Raw genomic sequence first — 27,839 nt, 5'->3', positions numbered from 1 at the left:
AATTTATGTATCGCCTCATGTACATGCTTAAATTACATATCATATCATGGACATTAATAGGTTACAACTGCTTGACCCAAGCATGCATCACTAAGATGCAAGTCATTGTCGATTTCAATGGACAGCCAATTATTATTATTTTGATAGGTTACAACTAATATTGAGGGCATGCCTAAATCACGTATCATATCATGAATATGTCTATACAACATATCACATTGCAAACATGCCTAGATTACATACTGTATTGTAGGTACGCTTAAATTACATATCAGATTTAAAAGTATGCTTCAATTACATATCATATTGTGAGCATGCCTAAATTATATATCATATTATGGACATACCTAAGTTACATATACATGTATTTTGGGTGATTACAAATAGTTTTAAAAAAAATACATTATATAAAACTATGTTAATAAATTAATAATAATATATAAAAATGTTTTTTATAGTTACTTTGCCATGAATACATTAAAATGGAAGTGTAGGTTTAATTGTACTTGGAATCAGCAGTAAAAGTTACAATAAAAGGGTCTTTATATTGTTTTTATATTTGGTTGCATTTGGTATTTAACTTTCACTATCCTCTTCAATCTCACTTACAAAACAGAAATGATACAAGAAAATTCAAATATTGAATGTGGAAAAATATGTTGGGGTAAAGTCAAACACTTGCTCAAATTTTACGCAGTTTGTTGAAGACTTGATAGTTGGAGATAGCGCTAAGTAGAAGTTTAACTTTAGCATTGAAGTTACCTAATGATTCATAGAACAAAATTAACAGACAGCGTATTTAAAAATGTAATAAATAAATGAAATATTTTGGCAGTAAATAAAAACATGGACAACTTAATTAGTATTTTTAGTAACCTTGATCTAAAACAATTTTAAATGATTGTTATTCAATGGCATAAAACAGAGTATTAAACAAACATCTGAAAGGATTAATTGACCTTTGGATAACGAGTCTGAAGGGATTACCTGACTAGGTTATAAAAGTGTCTGAAGGGATTATCTAACTGTATAATGCAAATGGCTGAAGAGATTACCGGACTGTTCAATAAAGCGTCTACAAGACAAGTGTCTGAAAAGATTACCTGATTGTGCAATACTAGTGTCTGAAGAGATTATCTGAATATACAATACTAGTGTCTGAAGGATTATCTGACTGTACAATACTAGTGTCTGAATGGATTATCTGACGTTACAATACTAGTGTCTGAAGGGATTATCTGACTGTACAAGGCAAGTGTTCAAAAGATTACCTCACTATAAGATGCAAGATTATAAAGGGATTACATGGCTATAAGATGCAAGATTATAAAGGGATTACATGGCTATAAGATGCAAGATTATTAAAAGATTACCTGACTATAAGATGCAAGATTATTAAAAGATTACCTGACTATAAGATGCAAGATTATTAAAAGATTACCTGACTATTAAATGCAAGATTATAAAGAGATTACCTGGCTATAAGATGCAAGATTATTAAAAGATTACCTGACTGTGCCCAGCCGTAGCAGTACTCATGCTCATCTCTGCACATGGCTAATGCTGAGCTAAACTCTGAGCACACTTTACAACTCTTCTTGCAGTTCTGCAACATGTATCCTTGCGAGCTGCCACTTCTGCAGTTGCCTTGCTTGGCCCATACAGCACACAGGTGGTTGCTGTCTGCGCACTTGGGGTGATTCATCATGCGTTCTCGCTCCCTGCACAACCAACAATCTAGTAATGCTAGTATTGTAAAATTTCACAGAAACTAGTAGATTAGTGTAAATTTGTATATACATTTTGATCCGCTTCATATTTAAGCTTCCTTGCAATTAAGCTTATTTGATTGAACCATGTAGTCTAAATCATAACAACTGATGACGAGTGATAACAAGTGATGACAATTAATAACAAGTGATGAAAATTGATGACAAGTGATAACAAGTGATAACAATTAATGACAAGTAAAAACAAGGGAAAACAAGTAAAAATATGTGATAATAATTGATGCCAGTTGATAACCAGTGCCAACATGTGAAAACAATTGATGACAAGTAGCAACAAGTGATGACGATTGATGACAATTAAAAATAAGTGAAAACAAGTAAAAGCAAGTGACGACAGTTGATGGCAAGTGATGGCTATTGATGACATGTGATAACAAAAATGGTAATGAGTGCTGACTATTGATGAAGAATGATAGTAAGTGATAACAAGGGATGACTAGTGATAGCAAGTGATAATAAGTGAAATAAAAAGGCATATCATCTATAACTCATTTACAGCTGAAGACACCAAAAGTTTCCAAACCTTATTCTAATGCCATTAATTATCACCTCCTTTATCACAATTAGCTTTCAATGTCACTGGCATGTCTGTGAGTTTAGTTGGCATGTCTGTGAGTTAAGTTGGCATGTCTGTGAGTTTAGTTGGCATGTCTGTAAGTTTAGTTGGCATGTCTGTGAGTTTAGTTGGCATGTCTGTGAGTTTAGTTGGCATGTCTGTGAGTTTAGTTGTTGCTGAGATATAAAGTTAAAATACAATTCATTCTTAATTTTAAAACCTCGAAGTGAAGAAAAATAAAAAATAATTAGAAATATAAAGTGCAACCAAAATTAAAGTAAATCAATTTGTTGAAAAAAACTATCATATTAATATTAATTTTATTTATATAAGTTGTTAGAAAAAAATCAACTCATTCTATTGACATTATAAATGTTTCTTCATTATAAAAAATACGTTATTTGAGCTAGAAAAGAGTGTAATGACAAATACTTTAAATACTTTGAAATGCTCATTTTGAATTTTTGAATTTTATTTGTATTTTGTATTTTTGTATTTTGTATTTGAATGTTATTTGTTATCAATGTAATATTATTATGATGAAATCTGTTGGTAAAGCCGATGTGAAGTTATTATTGATATTGTTGTATTTCAGTTTTCTTCAGCCGTCAGTTATTAGTAGCATACTAGAGGTTTTCAGCAAGCACTTGCACCCACCTGCAGCTGTTGCATGACACCGGGCAATACTCAGTCATATAGCTTTTCCTTTTAAGGCACATGTCATTTTGTGCCCATGTAGAGCAGTGCTTGTTTTTATCTTCACACGTAACATAACTGAAACATAGCAATACAAAGTGTATTCGCTACACAAGCAAACATGCTACTGTGTCACTATGCTCACTGTGTCATCATGCATCATAAAAGTTATTTGCGTGAGGTAAAAAAAATTTCCTCAGTATGTTTACGATGGGAAGGATAAAAAAGTATTGACTTTTAGACTGAGTTCATTTTACCACCATAGATTGTGAATGACAGTAGCTCCTTTGTCAGTTTATAATGCATATATGCTGTCAAAAGTTACCATAAAACCTAACCTAAAACCATAATATCTAACTTGCAGTATTTATATATTCAAAGAACTTTAATTGTCTTGCTATAGAATTTATGTCATGTGACCATTGAGCTCTGCCAACGTTAAAAACCTTATGACATCACATGAAACAGCTAAGTTGATTGCCAGAGGAAGTGTCTTCAAATTGATTCTATGATGTCAGTAAGCGTATTTTACCTTGAATCTTTCTGAGCTTGTGATTGATCACTCTGATAGCTGGTGTATTTCATAGGTTCTACAATGAATGGTTATGCAATAAATTTCCTCCCATGGTAAATAAGGTACTATTGCAGGCCTCAATACAAAGCAAATTAAAACATGGTAAATAATACATTGATTAGATGAGCTTCAAACAGTTAATCATTCTGAGTAATTGTACTTGTTGCTGCCACATGGTTGGCAACGCAGTAGTTTCACTTGTGTGATTAAAACTGCACAGTAGTTTCACTTTAATAATTAAAACAACACAGTGCTGTTATAATTATTAACAACAATCACTAATAATTATATTGACACAGTAGTTTCACTGTATCAATTAAAACAACACAGTAGTTTTATTTTAATAATTATAACAGTACAATAGTTTCACTTTAACTTTAAAAATTATAGCAGCATAGTAGTTTCGCTTTAACAATTGTAACAACACAACAGTTCAACTTTAACAATTATAGCAGCGCAGTAGTTTCACTTTAGTAATTTTAATAGCACAATAGTTTTACTTTAATAATTATACCAGCTCAGTGGTTTTGAGTTGCAGCTTTATTCCTGTAACTTTCGGATCAGATTTCCTATTAAATTCGCTGCTCTACCAATTTATTTCTTACCATGCAGGAAGAGAGATAGCTGATGCTGGTCATCTTCTACAACTGAGTAGATACTGCCAGCACTAAAGCATAAACTCTTGATCATATGACCCTTGGGTGGCCTCAACTTTATGTGGTGACCTTTGCTTTTTAAAGCATTAACTAAAGAGTTACCCTTCCTTTGACCACTGTATACAAATATTTCATTAGGTTTCCCATTGACCTGCAACCATCAGGATATAGTGATATTGATTAACAACAAAAAAGAGTAAAATGCCATAGCTATACAAATCACTGATCGGAGACAAACATTTCAACAAGGTGTATGACATAAACGCTTAACCCTAGTATCCAGAAAAATTTGTGTAAGGAATCATTTTTTTAAGGAATCATGGGTAGTCTTTGAAAATTATTTGGTTTTGAGCTAATCAGTATGGTGAGCCTTGTTGAGTGTTCTAAGCATGTCGATAGCTGCATTCAAAACTGTTGCCAATGTCTCAGCATTGGAATAGCGGAATATATGGTACATTTTCATAAAAGATGCAAAATCGGTCAATACTACAAGTTTCAAAAATTTGAGTTTGCCTATCAATGTTAAGGTCATTATCAGTTATCTCTGCAATAATAGGACAATTCCATAAACTTCAAGTCATTCGAGACTGAAAACTTGGAGATTTGTATTGTTTTTCCTAACATTATTGACATGTATGTCTGCTTATCTGCATATGCATAGTCCAGGCAGCGCAACAATTTCAGTAGACTGCAAATTTGGAGTTGTTCTACAATATGAAAAACAACTCTCAATGAACATCTGTTACTGTGACTATTGCGTGGATGAACATTTTCAGCTAGTCCTTACTATAATAAAAGCCATATCTGTCTGTCTGTCTATCTGTCTACCTGTCTAAAGCAACGATAAGAGTGCTAAAAAAAGAATTGTACCGCACAAAAATCAAACCCAGATATTTCAATTCCCAGCCAAGGGAGCTACGATCTGTGCAACTCGCCCACCTTCCCACATTAAAAATTAATTGTGTACTTATGTAGTTAATACACATGGCATTTTCTTACAACAGGCTTGGGACTTTCAGCCTAATATTTTGGTATAAAGACTGAGTATTGCTTATGGTTCAGCTCTCAATCATGACATAGGAGACTGTCACGACCCTGTCTCGACTGTCACTGTCACGACTCAATCTGTAACTGAGGCTATTAAACTAAACATACAAAAGAATGTTTACGAAAATTTTATGAGTAGATTTGCATATTTCAAATAACAAAAATCAAAGTAAACTTGCTATCTGCACTGAATGCACCTATTGCCATCAATTGTTCATTTGTGTTTTGTTAAAGCAGTCTATGACTTTTCTATAACAAACAGCACGCCATGACTGCCATGACCGTTGTCAGTGCTTGAAAACTCCTATCGATTGGTTGATCATATTTTGGCCAGCTCAGTTTAACAGGAAATGGATATAAGTTCTTTATTACCGGCTGTTTCACAATATATTCAAAGCTAAAAGTAAACAAGTCAATCAGTTCAAATCGCTCGTACAGGCTGCGACATGGTTGTTTTATTGAGGCATTCTACAGCAAATGTCACCCAACTTAAAATAAAAAGTTAGACTTTTGCCTTTCCTAAGTTATATCGCTATTGTATTATTAAAAGTAGCACGCTGGCAGTCCTGTGCACCGTGAGAGATCACCATATGAAATAACTATGTGCACAATGATTCTTAGGCAGTGTGGTAAGGTGGTTGAGTGGTAGTGTGCAGGGCTTTGATACTGAAGATCTGGGTTGCATTCCAGTGCTGCATATTTTTATCAATTCTTTTAGCCTGGCTTTGGACAAGCAGACACAGCTTTTATTATAGTAAAAACTACCTGAATGGCCGACATTGCTCAGGTATTCACCTAGTTTCTACTTCAATTCCTGGCATTGCTTGAGTAATAAAAAAGTTTTTACACATAAAATTTACTTGTAATCAACATATACAATATTTACCATTCTAATTTTTAAATAAAGGTGTTTTTTTATTTCTGTGTATTGTGTTTATTTCTGTGTAATTCATACTGTACTGACTACCTACTACAGCTCTATACTGATTGCAATAGTCTTGCTAGAGTTTAAGCATTTTTCTTCACATATGGGCACATGTTTCTTCTGGTGTGGCTTCACGCATAATGCTAGCTAAAGTGTTAAGCATGAGGCCATGAAACATTAGCAGGTGTAATGAGTATGTGCAATGTTGGTTCCATAGTATAGCCCGTAGCACAGTGTAGTGTATTGGATAAATGCCTGTCTGCAGCGCTGTACGTTCCGTGTTAAAATTCAGTGCAAAGTAGATTTTTAATTCCTAAAACTTCATCGCTACAACTGGACACACAGACAGACAGAATACAAATAAGTTGAGAAACATTGAGATTTATATATATATATATATATATATATATATATATATATATATATATATATATATATATATATATATATATATATATATATATATATATATACATATATATACATATATATACATATATATACATATATATACATAATATATACATAATATATATACATATAGATTAGGGTGTTGTCTACCTCTGACAAATGCACATACTGTGTAAACATATGAGTAGAATCTTTAAGGTTGTCAAAAGCATGATAACATTCCAGTGCATGAGAGTAATAGAAACTATGTAATGTGTGGTTAAAGACAGTTACTAGTTTTGGCCTACCTGCAGCGCAAATGATTCATCTTCAGTCCAATATAACGATTTGAGTTTCATGCCTTGCCCTAAGCTGATCCTCTCTCGAGACTCCCCATTCAGCACAGTTCTTTGATTGCTACTCCAGAGGTCATGGCTTATCTGCGGTAACACGAGCATGAAAGTTGTGTTTTCAGTCAGTCTACACGACAAAATGACAAATTTTAGTGTAATAATTCATTTTATTTTTGTACAACATTAAACTCGGTATGTTGCCCAAAGAAAACCATTTAGGTTTTGTCAAACATAACATTTTAAATAGCTATTAATTACGTAAAAATAAAAATGACAAACATAAAACTTGATCTACAAAACAACCTACAACAAAAATTAGAAGACGTAAAACAATATGGGTTAGTTTTTGATGTACTTGTATCTTTTTAGTAAACTATGTCAAGGTTATACTGCTCAATTGGACTCCTCTTTGTAAAAAGTCAAGTGTGATCAAGTACGACTAGGACAGTGACCTTGACAATGTTAATCATTCAAGAACCTATCAATTTGTCAGTTGTCAAATAAATGCTCCCAAATAAGAAATTTAAGCATGTAAAAATCTGAAGAGCCGCAAAGGATAAAATCTTTATTTAAAACAAGGAGTTGACAACTCTCAATTGTTTTCATTCAGGCACCAACATTTTTGTTGGTTGCACCGACAGACCTGCTAGATGTACCTAACTTACAGGGTCTAGTCGGTGCAGGCGGTCTAGTCTAGGTCTAGTAACTAGTAAGGTACAACTAGCAGCTAGTTGTACCTTACTTACAGACAACATTGCTATGTAATATAATATTTACCTGATAACTGTAATATTCTTCACCATCTTGTAGCAACAGAGATATATCAGCATTCGGGTCAACCAATAGCAATAGCCCATTCATTCCACGGGTTGTAGGAGCTGACAACTCTATGGTCAAGTCATCACTTCCTGCCAGAGTCATTTCATGCTCTTTATCCAGCTTTCTGTCCACTAAAATGCAATTGTACTTTTTATATTAGAAATTATGATAATGTAATTCATTATATCTTTAGATTAATCTGCAATTTAAAGATCGTATTCGAGTGAAAACAAATGAAACGACAACCGCATCAAATCAGAATCCCATAAACAGCTAATTTGTTTTTCAAGTTTAAAATCATCTAGTTTGACACTCTGCACTAACATGGGTCAATACAGCTTAATACCAATACCAATGAGCTACTCTACTTGGAGTTTTCTGCTCAGAGATTGCAAATGTTATCACTTGTTTGTATGTTTTATAATAATTTTTCAGTGCTTCTGAAGTATAAAATTAACAAGCTCGAGTTCATAATTAAAGCGTTTTTTATCAATAGCACACGACTAGCTGTCCTCAATCTGTACAGGATAGCTAAAGCGTATATTTAAGGCAAAGCGCTATGAAAAACATTCAACAAGCTTTTTTAGACATATTCTGAAGCCATACCATTTTGTCTTGTAAAACTGTATGACAGCTAATTTGTAATGTTCGAATTGCTAAAGTGAAACTATTGTGCAGTTATAATTGTTAAAGTGAAACTACTGTGCTATTATAATTGTTAAAATGAAACTAGTGTGTTGTTTTATTTGACAAAGTGAAACTACTATGTTGTTATAGTTGTTCAAGTGAAACTACTATGCAGCTATAATCGCTAGAGTGAAACTACTGTGCAGTTTTAATAGCTAAATTGAAACTACTGCATTGACAACCAGCTGGCAGCTACAAGTACAATTACTCAGAAAGATTAACTGTTTGAAGCTCATCTACTCAATGTTTCATTTACTGTCTTAATTTGCTTTGTATTAAGGCCTGCAATAGTACATGTATCTTAATGACTATGGGATGCAATGATTTTCATAACCATAAATTGTAAAAGGAGTTCGTTTCTCCTGTAGAGTCTTTAAACAAACAAGAACTACTAATTCATATCAAACAAATGAAAAAACCAAAGTTAGAATTGGCAATGCTTTTGCAGAAGGTTAACAAGTAAATATTGTTAGTTAAGTTTTAATTTGTGCAACCATCACAGCAAAGTTTTTATTACTGGCAGCTGGCTGTTACATTCTGGCACACATCTGTTCATTTCTAGCAGTTACTGTTCATTTATAACAGCTGACAGTCCTTCATGACAGCTGAGAGTCCTTCATGACAGGTGGCAGTCCTTCATGACAGGTGACAGTCTTTCATGACAGATGACTGTCCTTTATAATAGCTGACAGTCCTTCATGACAGGTGAGTCTTTCATGACAGCTGACACTCCTTTATGATAGATGACTGTCCTTCACGGCAGGTGACACTCGTTCATGACAGATGACAGTCATTCATGACAGATGACTGTCAATTTATGGCAGCTGACCATCAGTTTATAACAGCTAACTTCTTAACCATAACAGTTGAGTGTTCATTTGTAACATATGATTGTTTATTTGTCTCATTTTATGACAAGTGATTGGTTATGTATGACAGCTGACTGTTTATGTATGACAGCTAACAGTTTATGTGTTTGGCTGACTGTTTATGCGTGACAGCTGACTGTTTATGTATGGCAGCTGACTGTTTATTTATGACAGTTGTCTGTTTATGTATGACAGTTGACTGTTTATGTATGACAGTTGTCTGTTTATGTATGACAGTTGACTGTTTATTTATGACAGCTGAATTTCTGTTTGTGGCAGCTAACTGCCTAGTTGTGTCAATTCATGACAGGTGATTGTTTATGTATGACACCTGAATTTCAAATCATACCCGCCGATATCTGGTGAGCAATCATTAATGAAAGATACTTTCCAAATTATCAAGAGTCAGTTTCAAAGACCAGCTACGAGTCTGAGAAGTGGGCGGATGGCTGTGCTGGAGACAATCAAACAATCATTACTCATGTTTCTCATACGCCTCTCACTTGCCAAACAGTCATTAGATATGGTAGACTTGACTGTAAATCTCATATGAATGAAAGCTTTATTATTTCCGTATCATGTTTTATTGCATGATTACGGCGTATGTATTCTCATTAGATTGGCTAACTTACATTTATTAGCCTCAGGTTCACACAAAACAGCCTGAGACTTACAAAACTAATATGTACAAGCAGCAGCCAGAGTAATTGTCAGACTTGCTTGTCAAAAGATCTTTTCTTGACTGCCTCGTTGTGGCTTCATGCTTTGATTTTTATGGAAAGAGTCAAGTTTGAACTTTTTGGTATCAAAATTTTGCTAGTGTGACCTTGCCTTTGCATACAGCTTATATTTTTGGGCGCTGATAAATATCTTACAATCAAAAAGCTAGCTGGTGTAAGATTTTGACCATTTATTTGAATTTAAACTTTGAAAAAGCATGTATTTAATCAGCTTTTCAGCAAAGTTTTGTGAATTTTCAAGTTGTAACAGATTCCACTTTTTTAGTTTTCTCTTTCATAGAATATTATTTTTCTTTTTTTTAATGTTTTTTCTCATGTGCTTTAGTATTTAGTTTTTAAAATAAAGTGCTATATAAATATACATAGCGCCGATAGTATTACTGCTAATGACATGAGCAAACATAAGGTAATGAGAAAATTTTAATTTAACCCCATTAGTTTTTGTAATATGAGGAGAAGAGTTGGGCAAGTAACTGATTACCATATTTAAAACTTCTCTAGCTGCCAAAATAAACCCTGTTTCGTTATGAAGAGTAAACAACAAAGCCTTCACATAAAGAAGTCAACCTGTCAAGATGTGTCAGAAGTCAACCTGTCAAGATGTGTCAGAAGTCAACCTGTCAAGAAGTCAACCAAGATCTCCTGTCAGTTGCAATATAATCTTTCACTATAAGTAAAATTAGAAAAATCACTATAAACAATGTATATTACTTTATTGGCAATAAATTAATTTTATTTAGAATTTTCTTTTCAAATTATGTCATACAAGAATTATGAAACGAATAGAAAAGGCACCAGTTAGTCACTAAAATAAAATAAATGGTTTGACATATAGTGCTTAAAATACCTTTCTCTGTTAAGGGAACCGGATTAGGTGAGAAATTGTATATTTCAACTTGTATTTGTTTCAATTTGTATATTTATATAGTATCGTACGATATTTTCAAAATAATCGTTAGACATTGAATGAAAATTTTTCATATCATGTAAGTTGAAACGAGTTGAAAACTTGTAACTGCCCTGCCAAAAAGTAGGAAACAAACCATGACAGATCTTGAAACCTTCAACTGAGTTAGAGTCAACATTTAGCATAAGTAAAGTAAAAAATATGCAAAGATTTGGAAAGATCATTCGTTGGAATAAGAGATGCTGGAATAATACGTAAATAGGACAAAAGTGACATATTGATATAAATCATTATTTTCCCTTCAACTCTCACACTGAATACAAACAGACACCTCAAGGTTATCTCAGAATAATCTAAAAGTCAACTATAGGTCATGTTAAGATCACTTCAACGAAATGCACACTACAAATAGCTGTCACTAATGAGGTGTCACCTACATGTATATACCCAGCTATGTATGGCTTAGAATAAAACACACCTATATCATATGCATTTCAAACTATTCCTAGACTCAAATGACATCAACGAGGCTTCTTCATTTGCCATTTTGAATGATCTCAACTCGAGAATTGTTTAGGAAACTAGCTGCTTACTTAGAAACAACTTCACCCGCCAATGCAACAGTTTATATTTTACCAGAGACTTTTGAAATGCTGGAAAAATATGAGGTATTTTTATTGAACAGCATTGTTCTGTTGAACTAACTATACTCCCTATCTTTATATAATATATAAATAATATATAATCTATATATTATAACTATATAATCTATATATTTAAATTTTTATGTTTGTTCATTCATCCGTCTGTCCATACTTCTGTCTGTCCAGCTATAGCAATTAAGTTTTAAAAAGTTGAAATCCGCTGTGAACTGGATTTAAACTCAAAACCTCCAGTTCTGGGGACATCTATCTATCCAATACACTAACTACACTCCCTAACTTTTTCTAATCTTTGCTATAATTTAATAATAATAAATAATTTGTACTATAATAACATTCGTGTCTGTCTGTCTGTCTGCTTGTCTGTCTGTCTGTCTGTCTGTCAGAAGCCGCACTTAGAGTTTAGGAAAAAAATTTCTTTTGAACTACTAGTCAGTCTACAAATAGTCTTTTGACTATTTGTCAGTCAGTCTACTATCACAACTGACTCAAGTCACGTTAGAAAACAAATTTGTGTTAAAAGAGTTGAAACAATGGCCATCTTGCACTGTTTTACTCATTACCACCAACTTTGTTTTTATCAGGAGCAATTTTATCTCAGAATCTTTGATATAATAAAAGTTGTGTCTGTTTATTCGAAGCCATAGTCGACAGTCGGGAAAAAAGTGCTCCGTACAAGTATCGAATCTGTGACATTCGGCTTCACCACCCGGAAAGCTAACTAACTCTTGTGGAAATCGCTCACCTTCTGGACAATGCTAGAATAATTGTGCACATAGTTGTTACACCAAACAAAATGTCATGGCACTCAAGACTTCCAGGCTACTAGTAGTTTGTAATTTACTTATAATGCGTATTACTGTATTATATTTAACACGGGCATCAGCACAGGAACAGGGTAAATGTGATTTACTGTCGCTATAGTTGAGCGCTGACTGTCGACTTAGTGAACAAAAATAACTCAAAGTTACTAGCCTCACACAGAGCAGTATAGCTTCGCAGAGTCCCGTGACCAAAACCGGAAACAACAATGCTTGTTTCCAAGCAAATCCGATCGGCATACTGATCTCTAAGGAAATATTCATATCTCGCTCTCAATACCTCACTTTTTTGCATTTATTTTACGTTTTTACAAAATATTACTAGTAGCATCTTGTAAGAAATTTTTTTTTTCAAAAGGTGTATAAATAGAGCAATCAATTTCAAAGCGACTGCTAATGGGAGTAATTTTTGTTGGGTAATGTTGCGGCCTCTCCATCATAAGTTATATAAAAATAGTGGGCGTGGCCTGTTTGTTTGACAACGGGCGAGCTCTCATATACGGTTTGGTTGGTCGCGGGACTTTGTGAAACTATACGGCTCTGGCCTCACATCATTCCCTTTTTGCCAAAACATTTTTTAAATTTTTTCAAGGTAACCTAGTATAAATAATTCCTACTACTGTATAAAAATAAATTTGAGTTCACTGTTACTGCATCTAAATGTTACTTTTTTGAAAATTTTGCTAAAAGGTTTAATGAATTGATTATGCCAACTTTAAAGTAGATTTTATCAGAATGTATAGATGTTTTTCAATCATTTGAGACTTTGCTTGTTGTTCTAGGTGATCTGACTGTCAGGATGTTTGAAGATTAAATTTTATAAAACTTCATCATAGTTGAAACGCTCTGAAGAAAAAGATGTGCCCGGGCTTGCCCAAAATGGTTTGCGCAGCTGCACAGCTACCTGTCTCTCTTGCGTTCACATCCGGCTATTGCGTTCAAATTCAAGTGTTACGCAGATCTATTGACATATATTTAGTATTTACTCAGGGTTGTCTGAATAAAACTTCAAATATAGCCTCAGATACATCGCTATAGAGTTTTTTAATGACTTAAAGATAGGTTAATTAAAATTTGTTTCATTGTTTTCATCTAAATGCTGTGTAAACGTGTGAGTACCCAACTATGATTCTGTCATTCTAAGATAATTAGGTCAAGTAAACTTAGTGCCGCTGTTTACTGATTCCACAGACATTTTTTACAAAGCTGACAGTAATAATTTTTTAGTAATTTTTACATGGCGTTTAGAGGTTGCATTCATTTTTGTTAGGTTCGACTTCCAAGTAGTCAATGGCAAGAGCTGCTTTAGGCTAAGCTGAATTTTTACATCAAACAAAAATAGATGGTAATCAAATTTTATTCACAACAAAAGTAAAGTTGTTAAAAGAATGGCAGGAGTCAACAAACTTTTCAGTGATTTTTCAAATTTTATAGTTTATTTTCTATGCAACTGATACTTGATACATATGTGGTAGAAATTCTACACAACAGTGTGCAAATTATTCAAATTTGAACTATGCACTTAAGTTTTCTTTCTAAATATATTTTTGCCGATTCACTAAATTAGATAACAAATTAAATATATTTCCACAGAATAAAAAATCTTGAAACGGCAAAATGTTTTAATTGGGTTGGAGGGGTTAGAAATGCCCTTCCAACTTGCGTTTAGAGTTGAGCAATAATTGATGCCATCAAGAGGTTATATGATACGGCACAACTAGACCTAACCTACGCTTTGTAAGAGTGTATTATACAAGTGCAGAAGTGATAAACAAAGCTCGCTCTTTCCATGCTTGCTAACCTATCATTTGATACTAAAATGGGCCTTATCATGCTTGAAAGGGGCCTCATTTTATACCTTTACTCACCACTAATTCTCAACTCAAACATTGGCATGCTAATCCCGCTGTTGACATTGTGGTTAATATTAAGATCAGAGTGTTGACATGGTTGAGCACAGCCAGCAAGTGCTTGCGAGTGGTGGCAAGTGCCAGCAAGTGTACGTCCATGTTATTTAGGATATAATCAGTTTGAGCTGAGAGATCCTGAAGGAAATACTATACTGTGTTTCGTTTTGTCAGTCAATGTTTATTTTAAGGGCTCTTAACAGGTTTTGGAAAAATGATATTATCTGAAACTTGATACTTGGTTTCGGGGTGAAAGAGATGAGATATTTGCCCAGTAAAAGGTCCTTATGGTAAATGGGTTAAAGCCAAATTTTTGCTTAAGGACGTTTTAAAACTAACATATAATATGTTTGTTAGTTATTGCTTTGAATCATGTGGATTGTTGCAAGTCATCCCGTAGACAATATTCTAATACCATAGAAGCGAACTTTGTTTGTACTTTTCAACAAACCGCCTAACACATCATCACAACGCTTAATTGTTTGGTTTTCAGTTTTGCTTTAAACTTCTGTTTGTCAGCTAAAAGTTTTCATACAGACCTAAAAGTTAGACTCTACTGAAAATTGTACACAGATTCCTAAAATCTAGTACAAAGACTCTAACCTTAGGACAGTTCACCCCGTTCCCAGAACTTTCCATTTTTGGACAGCATCCAATGTCTGGATGGTTGTCTAATGCGACGCGTCTGTCCAAAAAAATTGACAACTCTGGTAGATAAATATCTCTCGCGACAGATGGTGCGAGTGACGCATGCTTGTGAGTTTCTTGTCAGAGTTTTGTACTGTAATATTTGTTTGTCATTATTACTGTTATGGATATTATACTATATTATACTATATGATATTATACCGTATTACAGATATAACCATATTTTACTCTCTCGTGTGTACTGTATATGCGTACTGTACGTTATTGTAACCTAGGAGTAGGTGTATGAGACAATATAGACTGTTTAATGTACTGTACAGCACTCAATATTCAATGTCCAGACTTTTTCAATTTCTGGACATGACCTAGTTTGTATTAATACAAACAAATAAAGGTTCTCTGTACTGCTTCCGACGAATGATCGATAGAATTTATAGTTGCTACTAACTAAAATAGTTTACTACTAAATTTGCAGAAGATTTAAACAAAGCTGATTTTTAAGGGTCACGTGTGGATCATTTAGTGTTTTCAATACAAAGTTTTTGGCGGTGAGCTACTTCCATTTACCGTTAAAAAAAGACACTAAAGGTCAAAAAACAAATGCTCACATCTGCCAACTCTGCATTTCAATAGCTGCAATGCTACTATGTACTCGGACCTCGTCATAAAAAATTTCAATGTCTTCCACGTTTTCTTGTCCATATGTGATTTTCGAAGAAGGATAACATGCCCATATGCATTCACGCGCACACGCTCACTCACACATGAGTACACATACGAGCTCACACATGCACACATGTTTTCACTCACATGCACACTATTCCGGAAGGGTTATTAATACTGTAGGTTGCTGTAGCAAAGAATATGCAGTCTTTTGAAGAGTAAGGTTTCAAATACAGGCCGTTTTCTAAATATCTTTTATACACAAATACAAAAATTGTACTTTCTATGCATGTAGTTAAGATGAATACATGTAACAGCTACTCATACTGAAGTAACTTTATTTGGTTGCTTTAAGCTTTACAAAGCATCTTCATAGTCAAACATGCAGGAGGTTAAAATCAATCTATATATATATAAATCTTAAAGTTTGTCCGTCTGTGCTTCTGTCTGTCCAGCTATAGCTATTAGTATCTAGCAATGAATAATCCATATCGCAGAAGATTTCATCTCAGAACATTCCTTTCATCAGGCAATAAGCTAGCTAACCAACTGAGCTACACGAGATGCATTGTATTTAATGGGCGATATGAGTTGTTATCTAGGTTAAAATACGCAATTACTTATGACGCAACATCCCTAAACTTTGTTCTCACGGCTTTTATTAGTAAGTTTAACAATGCTAGCTTACTCAAATTAGCCATTTACAATGTTCTAGGCTAATGGCAAGCGGCAGGTAACTACATTACCGGTCACTGTTTATAAGCTGATTTTAATACCTGTGCAACACCGGGCATTCGACTAGGAAACTTATAAAGCTGACATGTCTTGTATTGTGTTTTATAATTATTTTTTTAAAACCTTTCAACAAAGGGATACTACTTAGCTGCGCTAAGCAGTATCCCTTTGTATCAAAAACAGATCAAGAAAAGTTGGAACTCTATCAAAAATTATGCTTTAGAGTTATGCTACCTGATATAGACAATTACTACCAGCATCTAAATGCCCTTAATGCTGATGAGCTAAATGTGTCTTTACCTATTTGCTGTTTAAAATACTCAAATTGCATTTCAAATCCGCCTGACCTTCCATTACATTTCGACTTCCCCAAAATACCACTCCTTATACCAGACATCAACACCTTGTTAATTTACACTATAGAACAGCGTTAGGCAAAAAGAACGTTTTATTTTAAAACACATAATTTATTTTACTATTTTTTGTTTTTGTTTCCCAATCTAATTTGCTTTAAACTGCTTTGATTGGTGTTAATAAAGTTAATAGTGTATCTATTTATCTATCATGTCACTTTACAAAGATGGAGTTGTCATACCTTTGAATTGAATCAAACGTAGATCATTGTTATCTACTTGTTTGGCCAGATAGATGCATTCTCCTTTTTGGGTTTCGCCGCATTTCCCTACTGCTATAGCATCCCAACTCCAGTTAGAGTTGTCTGACTCCAATACTGATACAGTGGACACCAACTCGGCCGAATTCTTCTCCAGGACAAGAACCTATGCATAGAAAAATTAATGTAGTTGGCTGTTTGATAAAATGTGATCTATTGGGTTTTCAGATAAAATTCGAAATTGATAGTTTAAAAACTCATCATACAGGTGAAAATATTAATTGTTTTTGTAGGTATCTGTATACTCTGAGGGTTTTGATCTGCTTGCTGATATTCTCAATTCTGATATAAGTGCATTGATATAATGCAGTGAGATAATGCAATGATGCAATGCAATAATTCAGTTCAATGATAAAATACAATGAGGTAATGTAATGATGCAATAAGTTGATGCACTGCAATAAGGAATTTCAACAACACAGCGCAATAACACAATGCAATGGCACAGTGCAATGTTACGGTGCAATGGCACAGTGCAATGACGCAACGCAATGATGCAATGCAATGATGCATTGCAATGAGGCAGTGCAATAATGCAGGGTGATAACACAGTGAAATGACACAATGCAATGATGCAAATGAAATGATGTTATGCTATGATGCAGCGCAATGATGTATTGCAATGAAATAGTGTCAAAACATAATCCTTTCACACCATATCCATCCAACACATAAAATCTGTATCGGTATCTAAATTTTCAGATATTTTCAAAAAGGAATCTGTTGGTTGAAGGCTGCATTTTGAATATATTTACTAAAAATATTTGAAAATATTGTTAGTAAAAATATTCAAATACTTTCAAAAATATTTGCAAATATTTTTGAAAATATTTGCTATAGAACAGGGTTTGCAATAAGAATTCATGCAGATGTATGCATATGTACATGGAATAAGGTAACTGGGTATGGAATAAAGTAACTGGATATGAAACAAGGTAACTGTGTATGGAATAAGGTAACTGAGTAACTAATCGGGTAGGTGGGCATAACAATAGCAGGCATTAGACATCTCCGTGCAATAAAAATGCAAAATGGCTGACAAAGCTTTGTTAGAGATAGTGAGAGGTACAGGATGTGTCATTCCCACCAAGCTAAGTGCCTAGCTAGACAGTTTAAAGATATTTACAGATAAGGCTAGGGCGTTCACATGAGTCCTCTCGCTGAGTATATTGGTACTTTAGAAGTTATCCCTATCATGACTAACTTGGCCACAATGCTGGCAGCAAAGATACTGTTAAAGAATGAATCTGGTATTTAAAAAACTAGAGCAGGGGTTCCCAACCTTTTTCATTCGGTGCCCCTCTTATGCCTTTTCATAAATTTGATTCTCCCCGCACTGTTAACACTCATAACTAAAACAACCAATACAAATTATAACCCCATTTTATTGTACATACCTAAACATATAACAACATATTATTACTTTTTAGACAGCACGCATACAACACACAACAATACACAACCTTCGGCATGGCTCTTGGTTTACGACTAGGTCAACTTACTATCCAATCAAAGTCTGGATAGATGTGTTCACAGATATCTGGGTTCTGACTAGTAGCTCATTATTAGCAACTAGTGTTATAGATAAACCAAAAGGTTAAATGATGAAACCCAAACTCACACGGCACTGCAGAACCTAAATTAAAAATTTAACAAATCAGACACCTCGCTGTTCCCCCTTGTATATTCAAAATTCTCTCAAAGGGGAGAACTTCTCCCTAGTTGAGAGCCCCAGAACTAGAGGCCTGTAGGATTCACAAACTTAAACCACATTAATGCATCTAAAAATAAGTGCACAAATGGTAAGAGCAATACAACATGTTTGTAGCATGCCTGAAGAAATGTGATAGTCCAGTATATTTTAACAAAACTTATAGGACTTTTAATAACCCATCTTTACAGATATTTTATTTTTGTATTATATACATTACTTTATTTTTATTTGAATAGAAGCGTTTTTTAATTATGCCATACAACAATAATAAAACAAAAAAAGGTCAACAGTTTACCGTTAAAATCAAATTAATGGTTTGACATATAGTGTTTAGAAAACCTTTGTCTGCTAAATGATCGGATAAAGGTGGAAGATTGTTAAATCAGCTTGCAATGATATTTCTAAAATAATTGTTAGATGTTGTAGACAATTTTTTTATATCATGTAAGTTGAAAAGATTTGAGAACCTGTAACTGTCCTGTGAAAAACAAAAACACAAACCATGAAAAATCGTAAAACCTTTCAAAAAAACTATTACTCAGTCATTTATTAAAAATATGGTTTTGTTGCTTTTAATGCTAATCAGTAACAAACAAAAAGCCCTGTCAGACAGATTGGAATTTCACAGGAACCACTTTCTTTTTGGTCTCAAAAAATCAACTACACGTCATACCAAATACCAACACCTTGCCAATCCGCATTCTTAAACAGAGTTTAACAATTTAAATTACTTATTATACTCAAATAAAATAATACAAAATAATGAAGATACATAATAATACATTATAATACATGAAAATGGGTAAAACGTATAACTATGCATAATGCTATATTAACTTGCTCAATACTGGATTTTAGTTGTTGACAGACTGACCTCTGTGGCAGCGAGTCTAATGACAATATGTCGCCAACTTTTATACAAACTGAAATATCTTCTTGCTAGTCTGATAGAATATATGTAGATTTGAGTGTAGAAATGAAAACATTAAAGTCTTCCGAATTTATTGCTTATTTTAGTTTGTAATATGGAGGTAGAACCAGGTGACATAAGAGAATCATGTGTTAGCAGCAGAACTGCTGTCTACCTGTGAGCCAGAGCTGCACCCTACCTGTGAGTCAGAACTGCACCTTACCTGTGAGTCAGAACTGAACCGTACCTGCGAGCCAGAACTGCACCCTACCTGTGAGTCAAATCTGCACCCTACTTATGAGTCAGAACTGCACCTTACCTGTGAGTCAGAACTGAACCGTACCTGCGAGCCAGAACTGCTGTCTACCTGTGAGACAGAGCTGCAACATACCTGTGAGTCAGAACTGCACCCTACCTGTAAGCCAGAACTGCACCCTACCTGTGAGCCAGAACTCACCCTACCTGTAAGCCAGAACTGCACCCTACCTGTGAGCCAGAAATGCTCCCTACCTGTGAGCCAAAACTACACCCTACCTGCGAGCCAGAAAGTATGTACAGTAGATCTGAATTCTCTTGACCTGCTGCTAGCCCTGGTGTTGAGCTCAGATTAGCTGGAAGACTGCCAACTTTTACTCCTCTGGAATATTGTCTGGTAGAGTCTGATAGTGTGGCTGTGATCAGTGTCACTACTGAAAATATTACATGATCTGAATATTACATGCATCAGTATTACATATACTTTGATGCTGTTCTCATTTGTTGATTGTCTAAAGATTCAGACTTTTTGAAAGAGAAAAAGTAGATCACAGTCAAATTACTTGCTAAATATACAGGTTTTTTGTTTTTGAAAAGAAACTCAATTATTGAAAAGTTTTTGCGATTGAACACTATATATACATGTATTATACATATTTACACAGTTAATGCAACGGTAATTTTGTTTAGACCAAATAATGACAAAAATTCAATGGCTGACGCTGCAGAGGACGCGCCACACCTCTACACGCATAATTAACCGAAATGTTGAATTATTGATTTTGAGTTAAACGCATACTACCAACTGACAATTCATAACAACGCTGATACACAAACTTGTTTTATATTGATATTTTAATCTATTTCTTATTTTCAGCACAAGTTAGGCTGGCACAAAATGCATGATTATATGACTGCTGCATGATAGATGTCCATGGCAGGGACCCTGATTGAAAAAGGCCTAAGATGGCTGGGACATGTGCACAGGAAGGGTCATGAGCGATTACCAATACAACTATTATATTCATAACTCTACAAAGGAAAAAGTAATCAGGACAGACTCAGGCTAAGATACAAAGATGTAGCTAAGCATAACGTAGAGTTGAGGGAACCAAACACAAACAGGTGGCAAAACAAGGCTGAATACAGCTGCATGAAAGTCAGTGATAAAGTCAAAACCATAAGACAGTCATTGTCAAATGATGGACTGATAATGAGAGAAAGTACCGCTGCATGAGAGAGAAACCGCTGCGTTGAAGGGATCTAAAAATGGTAAACAGAAACAAAAAGGAAGAAACTAATACTTGAAATAAGGTGAGAGGAAGTGGCTAGATTTTTTAATGTTAGATGAAATGCGACTGTTGACCTTGCTGTCATAGTATAATGTCATGAATCAGCTAGTTTTATAAAGTAATTAAGCATGTTTTATGCATTTTACCAGGCCTGAGGTTTAGCGCTGTAAATAAAGTCTTGTGTGGTTCTTGTCCCATTTCAAGTAATGAAAAAAGAAACAGAGAAAAAAAGGCGTAAATGCGCAAGCGAGTTTTTTGCGTTTTTGAGAGTAATATTGTCTCTTTAAAATGATAGATTTTTGTACACCTCATCTGGCTGTATATTCAGCAGATGAACTGTAGCATAAACTCGCTGAACACTCGCATCATTGACCGGTTAATCTATAAAGAACTGAGTTGAATTTGCCATAACTACAAAATAATTAATGTTGGAAAGGTTTTTAATACGATGAGAGGTCGAAAGGTTTTGTACGATCTAACCAATTTCGACGACAAAAAGTACATATGAAAATTTAACATTACGACTGATTTTGTTGAAACACTAAAATTAGACAACGGAAACACTACAATGTCACATTGCAATAATACAATACAATGTGATGCAATAATACAATACAATGTGATGCAATACAATGCAATACAATGTGATGCAATGATGCAACACATCTGCACAGCGTGATGAAACAGCGTAACACTTCATTATAATAATGCAATGCAATGATGCAGTACAATAATGCTTTGCAATGACACAGTGCAATGTTGTAGCAATGATTCATTGTAATGATGAATACAAGGATGCAATTGATTGATTCAGTAATATTGTAAGCCGATAAATTTTAACAAAAATAAATACAGTTTATTTTATTCGTTGCGCCCATTTGTAATCTTACAAATTGGTAAATTACTGTAGGTGCAGCAGAACAATTACAGTGCATCATTGCATTACAGCATTACACTGCATTGATGTATTGCATCAATGCACTGCATCAATGCATTACATCTTTTAGTGCTTAATTTTTGTATCCTTTTTTGTAAATATGTTCTTTTAGTACCTCTTATTTGAAGCATGTCACAAAGTGACAAGCAAAAAATGTTTATGCATAATTCTCCCATGTCGAAGGTCACCAACTGCGTGATTGGTTACTAATGTTGGATTAACTGGTCCGACTGTCGACTCATATCAAGCGGGTTTAACATGAGCGTTGTTTCACCGTATTAAAAGCACTCAACGCTAGCAGAAACTCGCTTGTGTGTTTATACTTTCAACGACCTTACTCACCTAGCAGAGAGTATTGTTTCAAGAAGCGTCTCATTGTGTCTGCGCATCAAAGAGTTTTTCTTCTGTTGATTGTTTGATGTAAAGAGATACGCTAGCGATAGGGATGGCTGCAGAACACTAGCGTTGGCCTGTGCTCCTGCTAATTGCCTTTTTCCAGAACCTGAAGTATAGCTCGCATTTAGAACAAAGAACAGCACTGTTTTATATCTACTTCGTAAGACAATATTTTGTATAATGGAGGCTAATTAACACACACCATGTCTACGTGTGATGCGTGTAATGGGTGTTGTTTAGCATAGTGCAAACACCTGGATAATTCTGATACATTTTAGTATAGTTTAGGGTCGACAATACTGAAGAGATCGATTTAGTACTCTGTTAAATTAGTCTTGGTTTCTCTAATCAGAGCTCTGTCTGCATCAGAGAAAAAACAGTGAAAATACGATTACAACTAAAAGAAGAGCACAGGGCAGCTATGTGAGAAAATATCCATTTGTCTTGAATGATCTTATAGTTCTATTTACTGACGGGGTAATTTAGTGTTGAATGCCCTACATATATATTATATATGTTATATATATAATTATATAAAATTATATGTATGATTATATATATAATTATATATATTATATAATATATAATACATAATATATATATTATGATTATATATATAATTATATATATAACTATTATATGTTATAATTATATATATAAATATGTATAACTATAACATATAAATATATATAATTATGGTATATAATTATGGTATATTATTATATATGCAATAATATATATGTGTGTTTGAGTGTGCGTGCGTGTGTGTGTGTGTGTGCATGTGCGCGGGTGTGTGTAGTTATATATTAATGAAATATATTAATATTATATTCATTATTTTGTATTAATGACTATATTCATGGATTTATGAAGTATTAATATATTAATGCTAAACGTTGATAAAATATGTACAATATCTATAATATGATTATGAAATAGAAAATAGCTCATGTGTTTGATCTGTCAGCAACTTCACCCTCTTCTGACAGCAACCTTTTTGTAAATACTATAATCTATGCTAGTAATGTTATTTTAAACTTGTTCAACACACAGGAGATCTTTTACAAAGATTTAAAGAGCTTTTAAAAACAGATAAGCAGTTTATTAAGTTTTAATATTCTTTCAATTCAAAATCATGCTAGCAAGTTTAAACAACTTTTATTTTAAAACTAACAGAATCCGGTAACAGACTGTTAAAATGTCTTAACTCTAGCAGTCTGATAAAATTCATGAAAGCTTAATCTACTGTAAAACCTCTAATTGATTGCCATGGCGCTCTATTTTTCAACTCTTCCTTTATAGTGGTGATCAAATAAAAGTGGCATTCAAATAGAGGCGGTGTTCAAATAAAGGTGGCGTTCAATTAGACTTTTTACGGTATAAGTATGTAATCATAGACTAGTAGCGAGGAGCAAAAGCCACTAGACCTCTGTTCTGACTCAATGTAACATTACTTAAGCTTCTTGCATGAATTTTAGCATCAATCAGCTGGTACTTATTTAACTACAAATGTTATAAAAAGAATAATAAAAAATGAATAAAAATCTTGCCTATATCAAATAGATATCTGCAATGTCTACCTATATACAACCGCGCTAGTTTTTCAGCAACTGTGCCTCATGTCTGAAAGCAACCAAATTTGCTCACAATTTGCTTAAAGAATGTATAATTAAACAGTGTGTAATAATATATTTACATGACCATTAAATGGAGCTAATTAAAAAAAGTCATTTTTTACAGATTTTATTTAATAAAAACTAGTACAAAATTTTGAAGATTCCACAAGAAACGATTTACTGGTACACATCAGAGGAGATGCTTATAAACAGATACCATACAGGGTTTAGCAATTATTTTTAAAATACCATCGCTAATTCCTTTAACAATGTTAAAGCAGAAAGAGGTATTTTAAATGCTATATGCCACACTATTTATTTGATTTTGTTGGTTAATTGTTGTCTTTTTTGTTGTATGCTTTTTGTATGACATAATTTAAAAAACATTTCTGCTTGAAATCAAATTATCACCAATAAAATAATGTATTATGTATATAAATAGGAGTTGTACAAGTTGTTTGTAATAATTGAGATTTAGTGATCATCTATCATTTCGTATAAAATTTCATCAATTTGAGATACCGATTTTGAACATATTTTAAAACTGATCATGAAACTGATCGTGAAACTGATCATTGGTAGAAATCAAATGAAACCAAACTCACCAAGTAAGGAAGAGATTTTCTGATTGGTTATGCTAGCATTATGATCCTCTGAAAATCAAAGGTGATCAAATTAAATTTCTACAGAATATTTTGCACACACCTGATGAAAATATAATAAAAAGTTGTTTTGAACAACCAAACTGACCCAGTCTTTAGCAAAGTCAGCGTTATTTTCAACTAGTGCACACGCAGCGTAAGAACTTTTACCTTACCTTCTATGATAACGGAATAAGTGATAATAATTGATGTCGAATGATGCAACTGCTGCCGATATGATGCAAGTGATAAATAATGTACCGAGCAGCAGCTAAAGCGAGCATCAAGCACTGCTGCCTATTCATATCATTTTCACAATAACTGTTTTGACAGTGGAAACCTCCCACGTATAATAGCCAGACAGTATTTAACTCTTTCTGTCATAATCCACCTGCCCTTCTTCTCCAATTAGTAACGTAAGCGGTTTTGTAACAATTCTTTACTCGAGAGCTCGTCTATTAGGGGCCTTTATGATTTCTTAATAATTTCAGATTTACGCTCTAATGTGATTATGATATAGTGTAGAGCTCATGTGTTTAATTGGTCAAACATTCCCAGCAGCTTTATACTCTTCGAACAGTAACCTTCTTAAGTTTTAGTTTAGGAACTTTCTGTTACTACAACCTTCAATTCACTACTCCAACTATTCCACAACACTATAAGATTACCAACTTTTAAAACACATTTGTTCACGTTATTCAATAATTTCTGATTTCTGTCTTTTCATTTTTTTTTACACCTAAAAAAAAACATAATTTTGTAGATGTTTCAATGCCAATAAAGAGTTATACACGCGTGCATACATACGTAGATACATACGTAGATACATACGTACATATGTACCTACGTACATACATACATATGTACCTACGTACCTATGTACATACATACATATACATGTATACTTTTTTTGTAAATATTGTTCCATAACCAATGTTAGTAGTGCTAACTTCGACTTGAACAGGTCGTACACACAAGAGATCTTAAAATGTTTACAAAGATGTAAAAGGCTTTTAAAAACAGATTAGTAGGTTTTAAGTTTTAATATTGTTCCTATTTGAAGTCATGCTAGCCAGTTTAAACAACTTTTAATTTAAAACTAATAAAATGCTTTAAATTTCGTTTAAAACTCCTTAACCCTAGTAGTCCTAGAAAATTCATGCATACCAAATTTAATACTTTCAATAATATGTTACAATAATACATACAATAGTACATATGCAGATGTTTGTATTATGCAACAGACTGTTACAATTATAGGCTATCAATATTCTAGCAAGAGCAAACATGTTCTTATTTTTCTAGCTAGAGTTGGCAGTCTCAGATAGTCTCACATAGACTCAGATAAAATTATTAAGATTATAAGATAATAATGTATATAATATTAATAAGATATTATTACTTAAAGATTCCCATGATTATGCTATTGAGATTCAAAGTGGTAAGTTACTAAATGGGTGACATAAGCATCGATATGTAGTTAACCTATCATTGTTAACATGATGAATATGTAGTTAACTTAACATTGTTAACATGATGAATATGTAGTTAACTTAACATCGTTAACATGATGAATATGTAGTTAACTTAACATTGTTAACATGATAAATGTGAAGTTAACCTATCATTGTTAACATGATAAATATGTATTAACTTAACATTGTTAACATGATAAATATGTAGTTAATTTAACATTGTTAACATGATAAATATGTATTCACTTAACATTGCTAATATGATAAATATGTAGTTAATTTAACATTGTTAACATGATAAATATGTAGTTAACTTATCGTTGTTAACATAATAAATATGTAGTTAACTTAACATCGAGTGTTAACTTATGCTGTTACAAAGCAGAGACAGTATTGTATGGCTATACTGCTAGGCACTCTACTCTGCTTCGAATTTTCAGTTTAGCAGCAAATATTCCATTTAGTTATCCTATAACATGGTTCAATTATGAGCTGTAAAATGTAAATACCTAATAATATTGAAGCATAGCAAAATTAGATTTCAAGTTTTTTTTCTAATCAAAAACTAACTCAATCTACATGTAGTTTTGTCAATTATTCATGTTTACAAAACTTGTGAGCAGTTATATTATTTCTAATAAAGGAGAGTTGGACCCACCTGCTTACTCTATCCCTGGTGTTGTTCAGTTTATTATCAAGCTGATAGACGCAGCAAGAATAGTCCTTATCGATTGTCAAGCCTTGGAGCTTGCATAAAAAGGTAGACTCAATAATAATATGTAACCATGGAAATGAGGCATAAGCAGTGAAGCTAGCTTGTCTGATTGGTTGACAGATTTACGTTAGTGATGCAATGGTTACCAAAAGCTATTTTAGTATATCTTTAAAGTCTGTATTTTGTTGAGAAATTTTCAACTTGAGAAAGGGATTTAGCATTGTTGACATGACAAATATTGAGTGTACGCGTTACACAAAAAAAACTAATTTTTTATCCAAACATTTTATCATAAAAATAAAATCCTGGTTAAAATTGAAATACATGAAATAATCCAAACCTCCAATAAAAAAATTTTTTTTTAAGCTTGTATGTCTTTTAGTTTTTGAAAGCTTTTCAATTGAATTTTGGTTTAAGAAATGCAAGTGCAATACGACGGAAAACGATTAAAAATTTTATTTTTTACTTAAGCAATTTGTATTTTAATTTCAATACAATAAAATGCATTGTATTATAGTAAATAACAAAAACATCGGTTATTGATAAAATTTTTAACTTATTTGGAAAATATATTGTAGTATTATTGTCATCTAAAAAGTGTCACATCCCTAGAATACTTTTAAACGGGGAGATAGGGTAGTCCAAATACGGCCCTAATGCAAACAAAAGGTACTCAGGCGTAAATACGGACTCCGTTGCCTATCAGTTTTACTACAGCTAATCAAAGCTTTTATGAATGAACCGGGCATGAGATATTGTGCAGGTGTGTA

At 33.4% G+C, this 27,839-nt stretch overlaps 1 protein-coding gene across 2 annotated transcripts in view; it reads right to left on the bottom strand.

The window, feature by feature from the left end:
* LOC137396508 (uncharacterized) overlaps positions 1-27,033 on the bottom strand; it is a 32,169-nt gene extending 5,136 nt beyond the window's left edge. Inside the window, exons 1-10 of one of the 2 annotated variants that reach the window (XM_068082811.1) lie at positions 27,013-27,033; positions 22,569-22,728; positions 20,277-20,431; positions 17,041-17,224; positions 7,765-7,937; positions 6,943-7,074; positions 4,222-4,423; positions 3,575-3,632; positions 3,004-3,120; positions 1,510-1,721 (exon numbers count right to left, since the gene is read on the bottom strand). In XM_068082811.1, the coding sequence (XP_067938912.1) occupies positions 1,510-1,721; positions 3,004-3,120; positions 3,575-3,632; positions 4,222-4,423; positions 6,943-7,074; positions 7,765-7,937; positions 17,041-17,224; positions 20,277-20,431; positions 22,569-22,602 (1,267 nt within the window). In that variant the 5' untranslated portion in view covers positions 22,603-22,728; positions 27,013-27,033. The remainder of the gene's footprint in view (positions 1-1,509; positions 1,722-3,003; positions 3,121-3,574; positions 3,633-4,221; positions 4,424-6,942; positions 7,075-7,764; positions 7,938-17,040; positions 17,225-20,276; positions 20,432-22,568; positions 22,729-27,012) is intronic. The other variant, XM_068082812.1, reaches the window with a different exon arrangement.
* Positions 27,034-27,839: the final 806 nt, after the last annotated feature.

Source organism: Watersipora subatra, chromosome 5 (assembly GCF_963576615.1).
Source record: "Watersipora subatra chromosome 5, tzWatSuba1.1, whole genome shotgun sequence".
Lineage (NCBI taxonomy): Eukaryota > Metazoa > Bryozoa > Gymnolaemata > Cheilostomatida > Watersiporidae > Watersipora > Watersipora subatra.
Note: the sequence above shows the minus strand (reverse complement) of the source record. Positions and strands in the feature narration are given on the sequence as shown.